Source organism: Octopus bimaculoides, chromosome 4 (genome assembly GCF_046866305.1).
Source record: "Octopus bimaculoides isolate indiv1 chromosome 4, ASM4686630v1, whole genome shotgun sequence".
NCBI classification, from domain to species: Eukaryota; Metazoa; Mollusca; class Cephalopoda; order Octopoda; family Octopodidae; genus Octopus; species Octopus bimaculoides.
In genome coordinates, this window is record NC_142931.1 from 42,417,532 (window position 1) to 42,441,279 (window position 23,748).

A 23,748-nucleotide genomic window follows, 5' to 3' on the forward strand; every position below is an offset into this window, starting at 1 on the left:
ACAAGGCCTGAAATTTTGGAGGAAGGGGTAAGTCGATTACATCGACCTCAGTACTCAACTGGTACTTAATTTATCGACCCTGAAAGGATGAAAGGCAAAGTCGTCCTCGTCGGAATTTTAACTCAGAACGTAAAGACGGGCGAAATACCGCTAAGCATTTTGCCCGGTGTGCTAACGATTCTGCCAGCTCGCTGCCTTAGAATAATCCTTTCAGCATTCATTGAGTGTTTGAATTCTTTTCTACTGTAGGCACAAGGCCTGAAATTTTTGGGGAGGGGACCAGTCGATTACTTAGACCGCAGTGTTTCACTGGTACTTAATTTATCGAAAGGATGAAAGGCAAAGTCGACCTCAACGGAATTGGAACTCAGAACGTAAAAACGCTAAGCATTTTGCCCAGTGTGCTAACGATTATGCCAGTTCACCGCCTTATTGAGAGTTTGAATTCGTTAGTGTGATACTCTTGCCAAAACCATCCGTTAATTTCTCCTCGGAATTACCATAACGATTAGTACATAGAACTAGGTATATTTTTTTTCTGTTAGAATATTTTATATTCTGATCAAGCGAAGGATATGAGAAGTGTCAATCAGATCAGCCAATTTGAAACACTTTATTACTTTCAAATTTTGGCTCAAGGCCAGCAATTTTAGTGCTCAACTGGTACTTATGGTATCGACATGGAAAGGATGAAAGGCAAAGTCGACCTCAGTGGAGTTTGAACTCGGAACGTAAAGACGGATGAAATGCCGCTAAGCATTTTGTCCAGCGTGCTAACGGTTCTGCCAGCTCGCGGCCTTAATTTGAAACATTATGTGAGCAACTCCAAATACTGTTGTGAGAGTTTGACATATAAACTGACTTTTGGTACTTTTAAAGGCATCCAGATGTTAATAGACAGGTCTAGGCCTGAGATGAAGTAATTGATATTCAGCTGCTTTTGAATATAATGATAGCTTTATTATTGGAACATAATATTGATTTCCAACTTTGGTATATGTCTACTAATCTATATTGAGATCGATTACATAAATCTCAGCGAACCGTCGATTGACTGAATCCAATTAAGTACTGTTAGTAGTGCATAATTAAGTGCTTTTAGTAGTACATATACTATTGCTTATTGGAGTTGAAAAAAAAAACTGAACCCCGGCGTAATTATAAGCTCAGAAGTAAAACAACATAAACAAGAGCTCTCAGAAAGCGCAAATCTCCGCCGAGGCAACACCAACGTTCTCTCAACGATTAGCCAGAGATGATTTTTAAAATGAGAATATCTGAAATAAACTCGACTGCTCTCACAAACGATAATACTAAAAATGAATCCGACAGCTCTCAAAAACTAAAAAAAAAAAAAAAAAAGCAGGAAAAATAATCCAGAATCCTTGTCCGGTACCGGATCGATCCCAAAATCTAATCAGTTCGTGCCAGTCACGAGGCCAAACTTCCCTGAAAGTTTCATCTGAATCCATCCAGCGGTTCTTGTGATATATTGTCCTCGGACAAAGAAACGAACACGACTAAAAACAATACCTCCGCCTTCGCTAAGGCGGAGGTAATAAAAGCAGCAAATGATTTCATATTCGTGCGTCATCGTCATCATCGTCATCATCATCATTATTGTCATCATCGTCGTCGTCGACGTCATCATCATCATCAGCATCAGCACCTTTTACCTTTTACTTGTTTCAGTCATTGGACTGCGGCCATGTGTGAACACCGCCTTGGAGGGTTTAGTCGAACAAATCGTGTCAAGTACTTATTTTAAAATCTGGGTTCTTATTCTATCACTTTCTTTTACCGAACTACTAAGTTACGAGGACGTAAACTAACCAATACCGGTTTTCAAGTGGTGGTGGTGGGGGGGACAAAGAAATACACACATCTATATATATGACGGGCTTCCGCACAGTTTCCATCCAAATTCAAACACAAAGCGTTGGTCGGCCCTGGGCTATAGTAGAAGTCATTTGCTCACTGTGTCTCGCAGTGGAACGGAACCCAAAACACGTGGTTGCAAAGCGAGCGTCTTAACCACATCGTCAGCATCATCATCACCACCACCACCACTGCCATCACCATCATCACCACCGTCAGCACCATCAAAATCTATAGAGAAATTTGTACCCTTTTACTGTCTCGACCCAACGTGGACGCAAACGTTTAACTTATTTTTTTTATTCACGCAACCAGAATACAATATTTCACTGTATTAGTAGTTTAAACAGGATTTTTTTTTTAAACTCAGAACGCACAGAATCGGAATACATACCACAAGGTATCACTCACGATGCCCTAACAGTTCCGCCAATTGACTACTTTGGGTTGATTTACTTTATCAAGTCCGGAAAGAATGAAAGACAAAGTTGACCTCCATTGCCCGACTCACCATCACACCCAAGCTAATACGGATTGGTTATATGTACCAGGGTTGTGCTGTGTTGGGTACTATGCACTCTATCGGCCTCTGCACTGTTGATTCAGTAGAACATTAAAGATATGACAGCTTCAGGAGTGAATACTACTCCAGACAGACTGGTACTTAATTTAAACTGAGTGAATAAGGTAAAATCAAGTGCCGTGCTCATCGAGGATACAACGCGACGCTCGGTCTAGAAATTGATCCCACGATCTCATAATCAAGTATCAAACATTCTAACTGAAGACTGTGCTCTTTCACATATTATTAATACAACAACTTTTATTGGTAACACTGTTTAAGAGCCGGGAATGGTAGATTCGGTAGAAGGTTGGATTAAATATGTTACAGTAAGTGGTCACGTCAATTCGCGCCTTAATTTCATATTCAGCTGGGGTGTTTGCTTTTACTCTTATGAAATCGATACTATTATGTACTGGGGTCAATCCATAGTATTATAACCTTCTCTAACAAATTTGTGGGACTAAGCACTTACTTTATCGATGCAGTAACGATTCAGCTTGCTATTCGCCAAAATCCTTATTCAAGATATTAATACTATTGGTCTTTGAAAGCGGAGAGCTGGCACAAACGTTAGCACGTCGGAGAAGTGCTTAGCGCTATTTCGTCTGTCTTTACGTTCTGAGTTCAAATTCTGCCGAGGTTGACGTAGCTTTTCATCCTTTCGGAATCGATAAATTAAGTACCAGTTCCGTACTGGGGTCGATCTAATCGACTGGCCCCTCCCCAAAATTTCGGGCCTTGTGCTTAGAGTAGCAAAGAATACTAGTGGTCTTTGATTCGCTTGTACCATATTTCTGAAACTAACAGTATTCTTGTTGTTTTTTTTTTTACTCATTTTGTGTCTTCTCTCAATGTCAGTCATAGCAGAGCAAAATCAAATTCTTTATTTTATGCCAGAATATAAAGAAGACTTTGCAAGTAAGAAGTAACCTCGTTTCAACAAATATACTCGACTGATTGGAAACATCGAATTATTTTTTTTATCGATTCTACAACACCAGTAGTAAATGGAGCCGTTTGAAACGCAAAGAAATTATAATTCGATCAGACTGATGTATCCTGAAGTTAATGGATTGTTCTGGGATATTCGACTGAACTGAAGGGTCCAAGTATTAATGAAGACCAAAATTATTGTCTTTAAAGGATTATGAGTGATTTAGTAAACAAAAAACTGTTACTTACCGAAGAGGCTGGAGAACAGAGTCATGATCGACATTGCTACCGTTCTGTCTGTTTTGGAGGTGCAACTGTGAAGAGAAAGGAAGATGGTAATCACAATAATGACGATACTGTTGATTATGATAGAAATGGAAGAATGGAAATCTTAAAAAATAAATCAATGTATCAAACATATCTATCTATCTATCTATCTATCTATCTATCTATCTATCTATCTATCTATCTGTCGGCCTGCCTGTCTGTCTGCGTTAACAAAGAATTTGTAATGACTTACTCTTTTCGTCTCAACTTTAATAATATTTTTTCTCATATGCCTCTGCCATTTTCTGCTTCTCTCCCCAGTCTATGAATCATTGCTATGCTACCATTATTATGTCTAATACTAGCAATATAAGACATTGTGCTTCTAGCATCCCGCTTCTCCTGATGCACCACAAACTTCCACTCTCTTGCTATCCTTATGCCGTCCCCGTATCTTCATATTTTATAACCATTACCATTTGAACTGACCTATAATCACAGACGTTCCAGCTGTGATCATTCCATTATTTAACGGGACATAGAGCATATATTATCAATGGCTATATTATACAATATATCTTTCTGTTTTAAATGCAGTAGGGTGTAATTTGAAGAATATTTGGCTACTATTTCTAGCAGGCCAAATGGCTACGAAGAGACACCCCGCCCCATTGGCGCCTTGTATGTATATTTTACACAAGCGGAAAGCTTTTATATGGGAGAGACTCAGTGGGCTTCGAACATATTATTGCTGAGGGAACAATTTAACTGCCACTCTGATAAATGTGCTGGGCAAGAATATTCATATTTATATCTTTACAGTTGCTCAAATCGAATTTTGAGATTAATTGATTATTAGTACATGTTTCCTTTGTCTCACCCGAGTGTTTAATTTCGACTTCGAAATCGTGAAATGTCTGCTTGACTATATAACAATTAGGTTGGTGACTTTCACTCAATACATTCCGATCATTTTTGACGATGACAATGTGAAGTAGGTATGTCAGATAAGAAAACATACTATAGTCGCCATTGCACCTGATACGGGGTTCAATTCACGCATTACCATTCTTTTTCTTATAAGCCCTCTTTTACATTAGGATGTTACATTTTCTTTTCTTTAGATGACTTCGTCACAGCCATTTTCAAGGCCTTCTGAGACTAACGAGAAGAGGAGAGGAAATCAACTTCTGACCAGAAGCCAGGTCTGAATGCTTTTTTAAAGGCACCCAAGGGATAGTGGTGGTGACAGATTAAGTCTAGTACGATAAAAAAGGAACAGCCCTTCGGATGATCTTCAACATAGATATAGTAGAAGACATTTTTCCAATGTGGCATGTAGTGAAATAGTATCTCAAGTCATATAGTTGCGAAACAAATCTCTCAACCAAACTATACTTTAGCGCATAATCATATGATATAAACAACAAGTCTTCGCCAGTCAGCTTTAGCTTAATAAATAACGAATCCGTTTTTCCCCATTTATTTCAATCCTTTCCAATATTTGAATTAACACGAAAAACAAAAATGTTCTTATCGCAGTATTTTATGGTTCTTTTCTTTTCTTTTTGTAACTCTATTTATCTCCCACAATTTTTATTTATCCTTTGTGATATATAAAACGATTTTACCTTTTTTCAGGCACTTCACAATAGAAGGTCAAATATAAAATAAAATATAAGAAACGAGCGAATTTATGTGACAACCTAATATTTTAATATTAAAGAGAAATATATATATAAATAAAGTATATAAATTATATTTTATACATATATAATAAAAATAAACATAATTAAGGGATCAGCAACAGTTGCTTCACCACATACCGAAGTTCAGAAATAGTAGCTAAAGTGCTAAAACTCCAACAGATAGCAATAACTTACAATGGCAAAACAAGAAGAAAAAATAACGAAACTAACCAGTCTTAGTTAATCATAGACGCGTTTCTGGATCAGAAAAGTGAAAACTTTTCATTTCCTCATCAGTATGATATTTAGTTTTAGCACTTTAGCTGCTATTTCTGAACTTCGGTATGTGGTGAAGCAACTGTTGCTGATCCCTTAATTATGTTTATAAATGTATAAGAACTTTTAAATAAGTTCTTCACCGATAATGGTGTTTACATACCGAAGGGCTTGGTAGAAATGATTAATTATTAATTTATTAATAAATTAATAATCCTTTACCCTTTTATTTGTAATATATAATAAAAATATATATAAAAATATATAAACCAGCTCAAATGTTCAACTTACCTGACTTTCACGGATGCCATCGCACTTAAAATCGCTCCAATTAAAAAGCAACGGAGAGCCAATAAAACCAGCGTATAAGTGGCACCATCGCAGTGGGTTAGGCATCTACCATGGATGGCAAACTGATTAGTTCCTGCACATGTACAGTTGAAAAACTTCTGAATTGTACAAAATAAAGGAGAACGTAACTCAGGAGAAACTATCTGCGTTTATGCATGCGTACGTGCATTTTTGTGCGTGAGAAAGAGAGGGGGAGAAAGAAAGAGAGATAGGGAGCGATAAGAGACAGGCTGATATTAATAGATAGATCGTATATGTTTGAACATTTCAAAAATCGAGAAAAATTATATGAAACGTAATGATTCGTACAACAATTTTAGGTTGACATTTTAGCCAATAGATATGTATAAGTATCGTTGTCAAAATGATTAAACTTTGCTTCACTTACTGACTTTGACATGCTTTTAAATCCATCAGCGTATCAGTTACTTCTGTGTATTAAGCCCTAGGTTCTAAGATACAAGCTAAATTTATAAGTTCTAAAATTGCAGAAGAATTCGCTGCTGGGCAGTTTAGTTTAATGGTAAAACACTTGACGCGTAATCACAGAGATGTGAGTTCGAGTCTCATGGCTGGCCAGTAACGTATTTTTCTGCGTTATATGGATAATTTATCCTGAACACGCTATTTTATAGCTTTATCACGCGTTTGAGAAATAAATTCATTTCTGTATCTTACAAGCCTCTTGTTTTAAAGTGATCTAAATTAAAACCTTTCATTAAAATTTAGTATCTTATAGGTCATAAAGGGGTACTATCTTGAAGGGTTTTATTCGAACAAATTTACCCCAGCACTTACTTTAAAGTATGCTACTTATTCTATCTCTCTTGTCGAACCTTTAAGTTACGGTGACGGAAACAAACCAACACCGGTTATCAAAGGCACACACACACTTTCTATGGGTTTCCACATTATCTCTGTCTACGAAATTCACTCACAAGGCATGGTTCAACCTGGTGCTATAGCAGAAGACGCTCGCTCAAAGTGCAGCGCAGTGGGACTGAACCCGAAACCATGTGATTGCAAAGCGAGTTTCTTAACCACACACCTACGCATGCGCTTATGTTAATTTATATTCAAAGTATTACCTCAATAATAATAATGTTATTTTAATAAATTGTTTATTATTATTTTCAAAATTAATTGAAAGAAGAGCAGTGTGTTTCAACAGAAATATGGTAATTAAATGGTTAAAATTATTTTTGCATCGTTCAAGATGTTCATCTAAGATTAAACTAGCGAACTCACGACATGTAGTACTTTTGATAACTGTAAACAAATGATGTGATCATTGCGCCTGTGTGAATAATATGGCTCTGATGTAACGGTTTTACATATTCTTCAGGAATTCGAATTCATTTTCAATCATTGTAAACAACGACAGCAAAAAGCAAAAAAGTTGCGACAGAGTTATTCTTAAGACCGAGTTGAGTTTTATAATTTACCGTTACTATAAAGAAGTCTTGGACTAAATACTATATGTTAATTAGAGACTTTGATTATAGAACTTTCTAAGATGAATTAGATATTATCTGAGGGAGAGTCAACTGTTACTACTAGCGAGTCGAACAACCACGGAGAGATCTCCCTCACTGATTCGAGAGATAAGCTGTGTCTATTTATGGCATCTGAAGGCACAATGGCCCAATGGTTAGGGCAGCGGACTCGCGGTCATAGGATCGCGGTTTCGATTCCCAGACCGGGCGTTGTGAGTGTTTATTGAGCGAAAACACCTAAAGCCCCACGAGGCTCTGGCAGGGGATGGTGGCGAACCCTGCTGTACTCTTTCACCACAACTTTCTCTCACTCTTTCTTCCTGTTTCTGTTGTACCTGTATTTCAAAGGGTCAGCCTTGTCACACTGTGTCACGCTGAATATCCCCGAGAACTACGTTAAGGGTACACGTGTCTGTGGAGTGGTCAGCCACTTGGACGTTAATTTCACGAGCAGGCTGTTCCGTTCATCGGATCAACTGGAACCCTCGACATCGTAAACGACGGAGTGCCAACAATTTATGGCATCTATTTTAGTGATCTGGATATGGAACAGGGATACTGATCACCTACCCTTCAACCTTATGTCATCTGTTGTAACGCTTATGTTATTGCCTTCTCAATATGTTTTGCTCTTATCCTCTGCAACTGATTCACGATATAGTGTTCCAAATTATATTAACATACTTACTTTCTGTTTCAAATTGTCGTAACGGCAGCCCGCAGAGCAAGGAGATTGGAATGACATACCGTTTTCACTACATACTGGTATGTATTCGTCGACTGGACATTCATGTTCTAAGCAATATATTGTAATAGAGCTCTGAACATTTGCTTCTGTCTTGACGTGCAAACTAGTGTCACTGGTTGAGACACAGCAACCGCAGCAACAACAAAAAAGGAAAGGTATTGATTATGACATGCAGCGATAAATTTATATAATCTGTTTATTTACTTAAAGAATCTTTTTCTCTGAATGCAAGAATGAGAATAAAGTTAATTTACAATATTGTGGAAAGCTTCTTACTATGCAACGAGAGAATTAATAAATTATTGGTTCTCTCTTATATGATGATTTGCAAATAAAAATAAGTGAAACTAATGAAAACTCTTTTCTCGTAAGAAACGGCAGGTTTGAAAGGTTTAAGAAGCACTTGAATTTGCACAATATAAAAATGACAAGTGAAGTTGCCAATGCTGATATAGAGGCTGGTGCTAATTGTCCTGAGTAGCTGAAGAAAATGGTTATTGACGTGGGCTACACGTCAGAGCATGTACATAATCCTGGGAAGTGAATGCCTGCTAAAACTTATTTCTCTAGAAGAAAAATGAACACCGAGATTTAAAACTTCTCAAAAGCGTCTTTGATATGAAATTAAAGCTACTATCCCTGTATGTTACGCAAAGTTTAATTTACTTCTGATCTGGCATTCAAATAAGAAAGTACGGTTGACTAAGAGCCTTCTCGAAAGGCGGTTTACAAACATTCTTTGCTCTGCTGTAAAAAGCTGGAGTGCCAAAATATATTGTCAAAAAAGAGCTTTATTTCCAACTAAGCATAGCTCTTTTTTGACAATAGAATATGTCCCGAAGAATACAACTTTCTTTGCGCCAGCCAATAGATTAATGTGTTGGATAAAATTCGAGGTATATCATCTTAGAACTTTCAAGCAACTTATGAAAGTAATTGACAGGGAGGATAAACCGATAGTGAGAGACTTCTGGAAAAAATTCAAGATAATGGATGCTGTGGGTAACATAACTGAACCATGAGTTGATATGAAACCTTCAACTTCGAACGGTGCTTGGTAAAATATATGACCAAACTATATTCGTGACTTAACAAGTTTTCCAAAAGCAGATAAATCTACATCAAGTCAAGGAAAATATTGTGAAGCTTGCAAATGATATTGAGGTTGAAGAAGTCATGCAGGATGATGTGGTTGAGTTGCTACTATCCCAACGGAGAGAGTTTATCTAACGAGGAGCTGATGTTATCAGATCAAGACCAAGCTGAGATTACAGATGTGAATACGGAAATTTCATCTGCAAAGAATATTTCTATAGGATTGGCACTTATAGAGAGCTTCAAATTTTTGATGATAAACAACCCTAATTGTGAACGTAACAAAAATTACAAGAGGTATTTACAAGGAGCTCAGTTACTATACTGAGCTATAGGGCTTTCCTATAAGGTGTTATCCACCCCTGATTGGAACTCTCCCGTATGACATGTACGCATGCTCAGTGACTTGCTTTAACAGTTGCAATCAGCTGAATGCACATTGCCAGTGACATTTGACATAATTACCCACACTCTGTGGTCAGGATTCTTTTTTTGGTTTGATGTCGGTATCGAAGGGATTACCAGACACCGGACAATACAGTGAGAGCAGCTTTCACTCACATCGTGGTATTCGATGCTGTGTACGTGCCTGTCGTGGTAAAATATGCCACTCCTTAACTGTTGCTTTGCTTTCATCCGTAGCACGAGGTAATTATGTCATTATCTGTGAAATTCGGTAACTTACAAAGATCTTTAGATCAGGCAATACTTCACCGAGCGGAGATATAAGCTTCTGTTTATTCCTGTCTGAAGTATCGTCCGATACTTCAGACTTGTCGTCCGATGAATTTACTTTGTTGACATATCGACAGAATTTTTATACCTTTCAACTTTTCAATCAAGTCCGCCTTTCTTCCAGTAACATACTGTCCATATAATCTTAAATATTTCTTTAACTCAGGCACAGTAAGTACTTCGATAGCTGAATCATCAAGCTGCTTTATATCCATGATAAGACGTAAAACAATAACAATGGCGTGGGTTAGCCTCCGGAAGTCTAATTATCTACATGGAGCGTCGCCTAGCCAAGGGAGATAACCTACTTATAGGAAAGCCCTATAGAAAGAGATGACGCAACATAAACATCAAACAACTTTGGACAGATTTCTTTGTTCCTCATGTAGATATTGATGATGATGGCTTATAAGATAGAAGATAGTCTGTCATCCGCCCAGTAACTCATATTCTACCACAACCTCTCACAAAGACATCTTTTGTGGTATGAACGTACCCTTTTACGATATTTACAATCCTTTATTCCCTAATGTATTTCTCTTCAAATACTTTTGTATTGTGTACGTTTAGATATTGATATTTCGTGCATAGAAATGGTCAAGTTGTTTTACTTGCTCGTTCTTTTTCGAACGCAATAATCCCGTAACGCCAGTGTATATTTTGTGTGTGTATGTGTATGCGTGAATGTGTGTGTATGGATGTATGCATGTGTGCGTGAGCGTGTGTTGTGTGTGTGTATATGTATGTATGGATGTATGCGTATTGTGTGCATGTGTGTGCATATATTTAAGAACACGTGCGCGCGCGCACATACATACACACACACAAACGCCCACACACACACACACAAACACACACACACACACACACACACACACACACACACACACACACACACACACACACACACGCAACAGTTTATCGTTGGTTGTGTTGAATTCATGAGGTGTACAAATGTAAATTGATAGGTGCCAGCATAAACAGCGAACTTGTTTTTGTGTGGGCATATGAATACAAAAAGCAGCGCAGTGGGCAGGTAGGTAAAATTCGACTAAATTAAATCCAAGAACGTATACCCGAGAAGGTAGAAAACCCAATAATTTTGGAACGAGTTGACCTGTACGAAATAGAGTGAAAAGAAACGAACCACGTCCCAGGCGTGGCTGTGTGCATAGACGCAGACGTGGGTGTATTGTAAGAAGTTTGCTCCTCAACCACATGATTCCGTGTTCCGTCCCACTGTGTGACACGTTGAGCAACTGTCTTTTACTATAGCCTCGGGCAGACCAATAATAAAGATATGTTCGCCATAACATATCTTTATTATTGTCATACTGCCTTCTGCGCATGCGTGCTTATAGTTGGTACTATTGCGGTCACGTGATCGAAGTTTGAGCCTGATCGCGTCATTTTTCTTTCTGACTTTACAGTGTAAGCATGTTTGCTCCACTGGCAATATGCACCAAAAACGAATAAAGGGTAGTGATCCGATTTCTCTGGTCGAAAGGTGTGTCAGGTACTAAAATTCATCGGAGGCTTTTAGCACAATACGGGGACAGTGCACTACCGCGTAGAAGTGTAAATGAATGGATCGATAAGTTTAAAAGTGGCCGGACAAGCGTGACGTTCGAAGAGGGATCAGAATGCCCGTCAACCTCCACCACTGACGAGAAGATTCATCAAACTCGAGAGATGGTAATGGTGAACCGGTTCACCATTACCATCTCTCGGATCCGGTGGCGACTCGTAGATAAAATTAGTGGGGTAGCTGCTTCAGAAAATTTTCAGCCGTTGTTTTAATATTGTGTAAAAGGAAACAAGCATATAAAAAGAAAATTTATACATAAACTTGATCGGTTCACGTTTTAGCCACTGCCGGGTAGTGTGTTTAATTTGGTCACTGAACATCACTGCGAATTCCCCCTTGTTTTTCAAAAATCCACCCCCTAAATCACAAAATAAGGGGGCGGGTAATATGCCCTATTTTTCAAATCTTGGCAGCAACACTGAAGTTGGAAGCAGGATAATAATCGAATTCTACACCTTATCACATTCAAGAATATAAACACGTTTTTAAGCACAACACACGCGGAGTAAAAAAAAAAAAAAACTACCTTTCACCAGCAACACACGAACGACAGTACTGTCTCTTCCTAGCGTGAAGCTTCCTATCTCAGACATGTGAGCATGCGCACAAGAGCCAAACACCGCGTCACTGGAACTGTGAAGCGCACAATTCTATACAAGGAGTTTTGTATTTTTTTCATAAACTAGGGGATGGCTACTGACATCAAGCTTAAGGGTTATGGAATGTACAAGTAAAAAAAAAAAGAATTAAAGAAAAAAGGACTCATTATATTGAATGTTATCGATAATATCGAGTGGAAATAGGGAGTACTGCAGTTCTGCAGTGCCGATACAGGAGCCGCCACTGCTCGGATCACTGCTCTTTATTCTTCTTTGGTGCACATTGCCAGTGGAGCGGCCATGCTTACACTGTAAAACCAGAAAGAAAAATGCAGCGATTAGGCTCAAACTCCAATCACGTGACCACAATAGTACCAACTATAAGCCCGCATGCATAAAAGGCAGTGTGACAATAATAAAGATATGTTATGGCAAAGTGCAGATAATTCTTGACTTCCCCTCGTCTGTTTTCCTATGTGTTCATTCTGTTGTCTGTAAACAAAGTCCGTTTTTGTGCTTCGTGTTCCCGTTCATTTTTCTGACGTCCTGTACCCGGATATGCATCTATATATACATGTAGATGTAGGTATGTACATATATGTATGCTTACATGCATATGCTCATATATCATTTGTATTATTATTATTATTATTATTATTATTATTATTATATATATATATATATATATATATATATATATATATACACGTGTGTGTGTGTTTTACCTCATAACCGCTTGACAACCGGTGTTGGTGTGTTTACGTCCCCGTAACATGGCGGTTCCGCAAAAGATACCCGATTGAATAAATACCAAGCTTTATAACAAAACAAAACAAAAAAAAAAATTAAGTGCGATTAAAATTTTTTAAGATTGTGCCCCAGCATGGCCGCAGTCTAATGATTGAAACAAATAAAAGATAAAAGACAAATAGAAGGTTGGGTTAGGAAAAAAAAAATACAAGCTAACAAGCAAACAAACAAATGCCTATCGCCCAAATTCTTGAGAGAAGGTGGTGGTGGTGGTGGGGGAACCGAAGTTTGTACGTGCGCGCGTGTGTGCGTAAGTGAGTCATAGTGACTTTATGTATTTGTAATAAGTCAAGCTGGTTTGTATACAGTTTACATACGTGATTCTATCATGTTTCTTTTAGCTCAGTGATCAAGTGAGCACGTCTGTGTGTGTGTATGTAGGACAAATTGATAGAGAAAGAGAATATGTATATGTAGAGTGAGTGTCTGAAGGGAGGGTAGAGCTTTTGAAAGAACCGCAAAAGGATGGAGTGTGCGTGTGTGTGTGTGTGTGTGTTGTGTGTGTGTGTTTGTAGATGCTGTGAGTGGTGTATATGCAAAGTGCGTGCATGCGTGTGTCTATGCATGTGTGTGTGTGTATGCTGTGTGTATATGCAAAGTGCATGCATGCATGTGTTTGCATGTGTGTGTGTGCGTGTTTGCGTATGTGTGTGTTTTTATATGTGTGTACGTATGTGTGTGTGTGTGTGGGTGGAGGCGCAATGGCCCAGTGGTTAGGGCAACGGACTCGCGGTCATAGGATTGCGGTTTCGATTCCCAGACCGGGCGTTGTGAGTGTTTATTGAGCGAAAACACCTAAAGCTCCACAAGGCTCCGGCAGGGGATGGTGGCGAACCCTGCTGTACTCTTCCACCACAACTTTCTCTCACTCTTTCTTCCTGCTTCTGTTGTGCCTGTAATTCAAAGAGTCAGCCTTGTCACACTGTGTCACGCTGAATATCCCCGAGAACTACGTTATGGGTACACGTGTCTGTGGCTGTGGAGTGCTCAACCACTTGCACGTTAATTTTACGAGCAGGCTGTTCCGTTAGTCGGATCAACTGGAACCCTCGACGTCGTAAGCGACGAAGTGCCAACTACTACTACTACTACTACTACTACTACTACGTGTGTGTGTGTGTGTGTGTGTGTATAAGCGTGTGAAGGATATGCGGATGAAATGGTCGAACAGAGAAATGTATGTGTATGTGTGTATATGTGTTTTTGTGTGTGTGGAGGGTGTGTGAATGGTGTGCGAAGGGTGTGTGAAGGGTGTGCGAAGGGTGTGTGAAGGGTGTGCGAAGGGTGTGTAAATAGGATGGAGTGTGTGGTAGTGGTATCATAAATAGGTTTGAGTTTCAATGTCATGGTTGCGGTTTGACAGGTAATGCGAGTTTGATGTGTTTGATAAGAGTGACACGAACTGAGAAAGTAGACACAGCTTAACGCGCACGCGCGCGCGCACACACACACATACACATACACACACACACACACACAACACACACACAATATATATTTTATCTTATATTTTTTATTTGTTTCAGTCATTATACTGTGGCCACCCTGGTACTTGAAGAATTCCAGTCGAATGACTCGACCTCAGTACTTTTGGTTTTATACCCACTATTTATTCTATCGAACTCTTTTGCTGAACCGCTAAGTTATGGAGACGTAAACACATCAACACTGGTTGTCGAGCGGTGGTGGTGGGGGTGGGGGTCAAACACAAACATACACACGAACGCACGCACACATACATACACACACACATAGATGCATACACACATACATATTGTAATGTCTATATGCCAACAGAATGCGGCAGTCCTATAAAGGACGATATTACTGTTGTTTTAGCCCTAGGAAAAACATTTTTCCGAGCTGGCTATCGACACACAGTTTGTGTCCGTATAGCATTTGCAAGAGTGATCATTGCTCCCATCTCTAGCCTTACGTGATACTCACAGACCTAGGTTTCTGGATGTTATCCGTCCTCTATGTGAGTCAACCACAAGCTAGTGACGAAAGCTTTCTCCACTTGCAAATACGATATATTTTCTAAGCGACATACAGTCACTGATCTCTGGGCAGGAGATATACAGTAACAGTACCAGATAGTACCAGTTTATGCTAAGATAAGAGTTAAAATTACTCTAAAGCCACTAAAGCACTAAATTAATCTTAGCATAAACGGTGCTGGCTAGCACCCGCCGTCCCTTTTGTGACTTCTATTAATTTTGCCACCCTTTTAATTTGTTGTTTACACTTTTACCGTTTGGTAAATCAGCATACGATTTAAACGGTGTTTCTTATATGATTGACAGAAGTTCAGCTTAACCCCAGGCGTTAATGGCCGCTGATAAGAATTAAGGTGTTCTATATCAAAATTTGAAATTGCAATACGGCTATGTCCGATATATATATATATATAACGAGCTTCTTTCAGTTTTCTCTCCCATATCCACTCGCAATACTTTGGTCAGCCCGCGGCTTTAGGAGAAGACACTTGTCCAACGTGTTAAGCAGTGCGACTGAACTCGAACCATGTGGTGGGAAGCAAACTTCTTATCACATATCTACGCCTGTATGTAATGCATGTGTGAGTGTGTGTCAGTGTGTAGTATATGTGTTATGTATATCATGTTGTATGGTAAGAAGATTTTTTACTGACCATATGGTTCCGGTTCAGTCCCATTGTGTGGCACACACACACATATGGCGGCACGCTGGCAGAACCGTTAGCACACCGGGCGAAATGCTTAGCGGTATTTCGTCTGCCCGCTACGTTCTGAGTTCAAATTCCGCCGAGGTCGACTTTGCCTTTCATCCTTTCGGGGTCGATTAAATAAGTACCAGTTACGCACTGGGGTCGATATAATCGATTTAATCCGTTTGTCTGTCCTTGTTTGTCCCCTCTGTGTGTAGCCCCTTGTGGGTAGTAAAGAAATAACACACACACACACACACACATACACACACACACACACACACGCACGCATACACACACACGCACGCACGCACACATACATGTACATCTTGTGTGTAAAATGTATTAAATTGTATTTCGACTCACTTGTTCTTTCTGTGCGTGGTAACAAATGTTTCTTCTCCGCAATACCGGTTAAGACACATGCACACAACTACCATCTCCAGGAATTGCAATGCAACAGAAATTCTCAGACAGCGCCTTGTGTCCATTTCTCCATAAGTTGTTATTGAACTGCATATACTTGAGCCAAGTGTCGTCATAAATATAGCAATGGTTCCTTCAAGAGAAAAATCTCTTATTAAATTTCCAAAGAGACTGAGCATCATATTCGCTCGCCCGTGCGTGTATGTGCATACATTTATATGTACATGCATCTATACATACATGCATAGATACACACACACACACACACACACACACACACACACACACACACACACACGCACACACACACATATATATAAAGCAAAAATTCTCGATTTATTAAGACTATTTCCCTCTCGATAAGATGTATCATAATTACCAAATGACAATTCAAATCACTTCCACTTTGAGTTAAATCTATTAGCTCATTTTTGTTTAAACCATGCAAATTACCTAGGCCATAAATATTTTCTATTCTTTTTTGTATAAGCCTAAACCTTTTGGTTTCTGGAGATGAGGTCGGACAAATGACGTACTGACGACGGCTATTGAGTCTGAAACATGTTCTCACAACTGTCCTTTTCTTTAACGGCATGTGAATTTTGGAGAACCATTGATTCTTGAGATTACTTCTCCTTCTCAAGTGGAGCTGCTCTTAATTGCCAATTGGTTATTATGTTACATCTTTTAAAGACGGAGATGTTTACGTTGTATGTTATTTGATATATTGTTATCATTACGTATAGTGTATGTATTACAGCCTCGGCACTTTACGTTAGAAAATTATATGTATAATAGCATGATTACACGTTCCGAGTGGAATTTGGATGGAAATGGATCCTACAGAATTCTAAATAGATTGTCACAGATACTGTTTGACGCACATAAATAACAAATTTAACACACACATGCATTATATATATATACGTGTATGTGTTGTATGCTGCGTGCACACACACACACACACACACACACACACACACACACACACACACACACACACACACACACACACACACACACACACACACATATATATATAAGCAAAGCAGCTAGTTCGAAAATCTCTATAAGACACGCAAGTAGTATCTCCACTGAAAAGTAATGTTTGTTGCCACTTCAAGGTGGCGGTTCCGTACAGAACAATGTTACTACACTTTTTTAACCCCAGGAGGACATCTCCAGCCAGTTAGCGGCACAAAACCTCTGTCCAATACACTGCAAGCAAAGGAGCGAAGCTCTCCCTTCCAGTGGTGACAGCACAAGTACACCAGAAATAGTTTTAAGATCTCACCCTTCCTCAGCACTAAACACCAGTCTGATAGACATGGCAGTCGTTTGTTCGCAATATATATAAAGATAAGCGACATTCAGTCACTAATCTTGCAACAAGCAAAGTATATAGTTCTAAAATCTCTAGAGGAGATGCAAGTAGTAACAATACTGAAAAGTAATGCTTGTTACCACTTCAACATGGCTGTTCCATACAGAACGATGTCACAGCGATGTTTTAGCAACTGCTAACAGTGTTTATAAATAAAATGAAGTTGCCTAAAATTATCATTTCGTCTATTAAGGATCAGGGAAGACAATGACTTTGCCCTTGTAGGACATCAACAAAGGGCTGGAGAATCACGGCTGATTCTACTTAATACTACCACTGAAGAATAACGGTCTTTCATTGTTGCAAATGCGTCATACCCTGACCACAACAACGACAGGTCTATCGTCTGTAACTCACAGAAGTTTCAGTCACCATTAAGCTACGCTTCAACAAGGGCTGCAGCCCACATGTTGGGGGCAGTCAGAGAATTGTAACTGCTTCTAATCAATATACAATCTTCTGCATGCTTGGATGTGCCATTTGAACAACCTATGTTTATTAATAAAAACGTTATAACTACATTTGCGTTTGTATAACCCACGTACACACACACACACACACACACACACACACACACACTCACACACACACACACACACACACACACACACACACACACACACACACACACACACACACACACACACACACACACACACACACACACACACACACGTGGTAGGGACGGTCAGAGAATTGTGACTGCTTCTAATTATAAAACATCTTCCGTGTGCTTGGACGTGCAGAAGTGGCGGTAGTGCAATGTCATGGATGTGAGAATATTCTCACCGCTACCGAGGAAACATGTCAATTGCGTGCAGCTCAGTCCTTAGATAAGAAAGAACTGCCCTCATAAAATTCTCTTGTGCTCAGTAGTCCGATGCGAACGTGAATTTTCATATTGCTCTAGAACAATCGCTGAAAACAATATATATCTAACGAGTGTTTCGTTACTATTTTCGTATTGAGTTCAAATCCCTTAAAAGGCGTGGGCTGCGATTGAAATGCTCAAAGCGCCGCTCAGTTTACGCCGATTTCTAATGACACCTCTTCGAAGTAGATAGAGTAAAAAATAAACAAGTTACTCGATGCAGGGGAGATAAATATATTTAGCTTACAAATTCTGCAGATTATTACACAGGAACAAAACGTAACTAAATTAATCCGGTTTTTGCTTATTAAAATACACATAAATAAATGAAATGATTAAATAAAAACAAATCTTAATCGTTTGACAAATTCAACTTGTCATTAATCAATTTAAATACTTTGATATATGCATTTTCTAACTGTTTATTGTAATTCGGAGAAATGAGTACATTTTAAATTCATAAAATAACTTCGTGTGTTGAAACGAGGGCAGATCTGACGTTAAGAAATGACAGTGATTAGTCACCTCTCTTCACAGAATCCATTCTTAGGTGACCTTTCGATTCAAACACATAAAATGGCCGACTACAGAGTGAAAGAGAGTGAATAAGAACTAAGTGAACTAATCAAACAATTGAAATAACGCAAGAAGCCTAATTATCTACCGTCTTTATATGATTGATTAATGAGAATTAGTACTTTAAAAAGTAATTATTTTTAAAAAATGCCGGTCAATATCAGTAAAATAAAAGATTATAGGGTAGATCCATTATCAAGGCATTTTTAAATATTGTTTCATGACTATTGTAGAGTATACCTACACAAATGTGCCTATCCTGGTCGATTTTGTTTTCTCATAACTCTCAGAAAATGGATATTTTAAAATTTAATTTTCCACAAATACCTTTTACTTGGTGTATATTACAATTATATCGGAATTTAACGCGAAAAAGAAAATGGTGGGCGCACCTACATACATACTGACACATCACAAAATGAAACTTAAATTTTGGAAAATATTGTGTGTGTCGGTATGTGTGCGCGCCAACAATTTTTTTCTCATTAAACTCCGATATAATTGTAATCTACGGTATCTGAAAATTATTAGTTGAAAATTTCATTAATAAATATAAATTTTTCTGAAAGTCATGAGGAAACAAAGTCAACTTGTGTGAATCATCCGAAAATACTCTCCACTCCGTCCGAACATTTTTTCATAAGAAATTCCAATGTAATCAGAATCAAACCCAACTGAAAGGTATCTGTAGAAAATTTCATTGAAAAATAGTCATTTTCTGAAAATTATGAGGAAACAAAGTCTGTATGAAACACCTGTGTCGGTATGCCAACTGCAGATTATATTCTTTGTGTGTATATCTTTCCTTCGGTAATCGTCTATTTTCTATGTCTTAATTGAAAAATCGCCAGAACTTGCTGATACTGATCTACTTGTTAATGTTGTTGTCGTCGTCGTTGTTGTTGGTGGTGGTGTTGTTGACCAAGTTTGATCAACTTGATCTACAACGAAAAGTTTTCCTGTGTTTGTTTCGTCTTATTCATTATTATTTATTTTTAATAGTTAATCTATTTGAGACTACATTACCCTACGTGTTTTCTTTTTAGGGAGGTATAGTATAATTATGAAAGAAATTTCGCTGTTATTTTCAGTATGCCGACTCGTTGGAATCTAGATTATTTGTTCACGAATAGTTTCCAGATGAACTGGCTTTAGGTGAAGGTTAAGTGGGAGAGATGGTATTGATCATTTAGTTTAAATAAAACGGTTCAAATCACCCTTCGGTTGTAAGAGATCTTCTGTGCGGTAACGAGCAAGCTTCTGTGAAATCGTTTCACCAACGAGAAATATCGAGCAAATCTTCCTCAAACTACACCGTACCGTCTTAAAAAGAAAGCGACATGTTGGATTTTGTAGTCCTAGATATGCAGTCCCCGACAAAAGGAATGGAATAGTCGAGGTTTGAACACTTTTAGTCATACGTATTCCCTGTTAAAGCTAAACTGAGGTTAAACAACAATAATTTAATTTTAGTTTTAATTCCTCTAGTTCCTAAAGAAGCATTCGGCGAGGAGAAATTTCTACTCAGGAGAAATGCAAGCCCTGTCATCAGCCTGCTCTTATTTCAATCAGGTTTTTCTCCACCGACCTCAACCAGGTATAGGCAAGTGTATCTCATTTCCAATGTCCTCTCTCTGGCCACTACTCGTGATAAGCTCTCATTGGTTTCTTGATGGGCATTCATAACACATGGTTGAACATTTCCGCTACCTGATAGTAATGACATCCATTAAGTTACTGAATCCAGCTTTTCTATGACTTCTTCATTTGGGATATGGTCGTATCATGAAATTCTTAGCATGTTCCTAAAGCAACGCCTGAAGAAGACACCTGCAGTTCTATACAATCTGTTGGTTTTTTTCCACGTCTTGCAGGCCATAAGTCACAGCCAGCATGATGATAGATGTATACAAGCAGTGCATCTTTGATGCCTTGATGTTGGAGTTGGATCATACCGGCTTCTGGCATTGGAAAACAAGTATATCACTGTTGTCTCACTCGACATCACTTTCTGAGTTACCATCCGTAAGGACAGTGAACAAATCAGCATTTGTCTCTCCAGGCAGACTTGTTGCTGATGCACCTCACTAAAAGTCATTACTTTCGCATTTTCATTGCTAATCTGAAGACACACCTTTGAACTGCTGTTACTGAGACTGACAGTGCCCCAGATCATCGGAATGTAAACGTAGTCGCTTTGGCCTTTTTCAATGAAGATATTCTTAATCGGTAATCAATTTTATCTTTGATGAGAGAACGAAAATAGTAGCTTTCATGCATTTTCCAATGGGTTTTAGTAACGTAAGGTGAAATAGATTCAACCAGGAATCGCATCCTGATTCATATTCCGTTCTTCTGGAAATTAGCTTCTTACTCTATGGCGTTTCTCATCTCTTCAAAAATGAAATAATGACAACACACATAGACGTTCACTCTTCAAAGTCTTTGGATCTAGACTTTGTGATTACGGGCTACCTTTGATGGCTGACATACGACAGCTCATGCCATAACATTAACTTCATTAAGCCCATCCATGCATTACCAAATGTATAATTTGCTAGGTCACCAAGTATTCTTATAAAATATGTCATATACCTAAGGAAAATGAGCTCGTTGGAGCTAATACGCCGTTCAAGTAGTCTATTTATAATGAGTTTCAGCTAAATTCTAATTGAAGATTGCTGTATTATTTTACGTTCAAAGCAATTACATATGCAATCAATCACTACAGTAGTCTAATGAAACAGTTGCTAATTATACAATACCGATTCAAGTGGTGTGCTGCACTCATTACGTTATATAACTAGAATCAGGTAGACTAAGGACACGGTAGTTCTACAGTCGAAATACAACGCGACCAGCCGTATAATTTTGGATTGCTTCCACTTTATTAATTTACACACACACACACACACACACACACACACACGCACGCACACATTGTTATTACAATTGAAATGATATTTACAGTGAACAAATAGAATTTAACTAATAAATATTGGTTCTTCAATAAGTTAAAAAATTTTTTTTTTACAAGTGAAGAAGTATTGAATTGATCTTTGTTACATTATTAGCAATAATTCATTCTCATCAATCGGTAAAGATGAAAGAAAGAAAGAAAGAAAGAAGAAGAAGAAGAAGAAGAAGAAGAAGAAGAAGAAGAAGAAGAAGAAGAAGAAGAAGAAGAAGAAGAAGAAGAAGAAGAAGAAGAAGAAGAAGAAGAAGAAGAAGAAAGGTAGTAAGTTTGTCACGAGAGAGAGAGCTTACCTAAATATAAATTGGTTTTCCAAGTGGGCCAGTTATACTGAATCTCTATATATTTAGGGATGAAAGCAACGGAACCACATACGTTCAATGCCATTATGCAAGTATTCAAAGTTAGACCCATCAGCACAGGGTTTCGAAACTGGGTAAAAATGGAATTGAACTTTTCTTAAAGCGAAGAGCGTGGAAATAAATAATAGAAAAAAAAAAATCATTAATAAATTTGACGGATTTCATAATTTAAACTGTTCAAATAATTCATATTGATACACATGGACACTAACTCCATCAACTATCATTCATTTATCACTTTCATCTCTTTCTCTCTCAATCTGTTCTCCATCTGTGTGTGTGTGTGTGTGTGTGTGTGTGTGTGTGTGTGTGTGTGTGTGTGTGTGTGTGTGTGTGTGAGAGAGAGAGAGAGAGAGAGTGATTATTTAATATTTTGAAGTGAAAAAATGTAAACACAATTTTTGTCTATTAAATTCAAAAGTTCCCCAAAGTTCCCCCAAAGTGCTGCGCAGTGAGACTCAACCTCAAACTACGTCATTTCTTAATCACTGAAATATTGAGATATTGTGCTTATCAAACTTGCTGTCCGCCTCTGTTCACCGCACAATACTTTAATCTGTCATTATAACTATATATAAGGCAGAACTGTTAGCAGGCTGGATTAAATGCTTAGCGGTATTTCGCCTGTTGCTACGTTCTTAGTTCAAATTCCGTCGAGGTTGACTTTGCCTATCATCCTTCCGGAGTTGGGGGGTCGATGTAATCGACTAGCATCCTCCCACCCAAATTTCAGGCCTTGTGCCTATAGTAGAAAGGATTATAACTGTATATATGTGTTTGTCTTTGAAGTATTGTTCTGAAAGTATTGTTCTGAAACATCTCACTACCTTAATTAGCCTTTGTCACTATATTCAAACAATTGTACTGTACCAAATATTCTACCTTCTCCCTTTCTGTCTAATTTTATGACCTTTCTCCTTCTTCCCCTCGTTTCTTCTAACTTTTGTACACCTTGTTAAACCATTCGTCACTTTAGCAAAATAATCGTTCACCTTTAGGTTCCATTTTCATTTCCTCATGCACCTACAAAGAACAAAAGTGACGAAATGTTATATCCTACACTCCCTCCTCAAACCAGATAAACAAATATACTCTTCTGGATTTCTTTCTTTCGTTTCATCATTTTCTTCACAGCAACCACAAACCGGACGTGTCTATTTACCTCCAACAATAGAACGCAATTGCCATACGTCATTCTATAACGCTAACTCTGAAATGTGCAGGGTTACATAAATGGACTATTACCTAGTGACAAACCAATTGGTAAGGTTGGCCGTATTGGATATGTAATACTGTTCACTTTTAATTGAGACACACACACTGACAGACATACGAGAGCAGTTTTTCCTGACTTATGGACTCTTTGATGGCTTACACACACACGCGCACGCACACACGCGCGCGCGCATACATACATACATACATACATACATACAT

The 23,748-nt window shown here is 38.3% G+C and overlaps 1 protein-coding gene across 4 annotated transcripts in view; it reads right to left on the reverse strand.

The window, feature by feature from the left end:
* The window catches only part of LOC106881728 (solute carrier organic anion transporter family member 3A1), a 57,494-nt gene that overhangs the window by 11,885 nt on the left and 21,861 nt on the right, over positions 1-23,748 (reverse strand). For all 4 annotated transcript variants that reach the window (XM_089350662.1, XM_089350659.1, XM_089350660.1 and 1 more), the window contains exons 7-11: positions 22,243-22,407; positions 16,085-16,277; positions 8,143-8,314; positions 5,899-6,056; positions 3,626-3,690 (exon numbers count right to left, since the gene is read on the reverse strand). In XM_089350662.1, the coding sequence (XP_089206788.1) occupies positions 3,626-3,690; positions 5,899-6,056; positions 8,143-8,314; positions 16,085-16,277; positions 22,243-22,407 (753 nt within the window). The remainder of the gene's footprint in view (positions 1-3,625; positions 3,691-5,898; positions 6,057-8,142; positions 8,315-16,084; positions 16,278-22,242; positions 22,408-23,748) is intronic.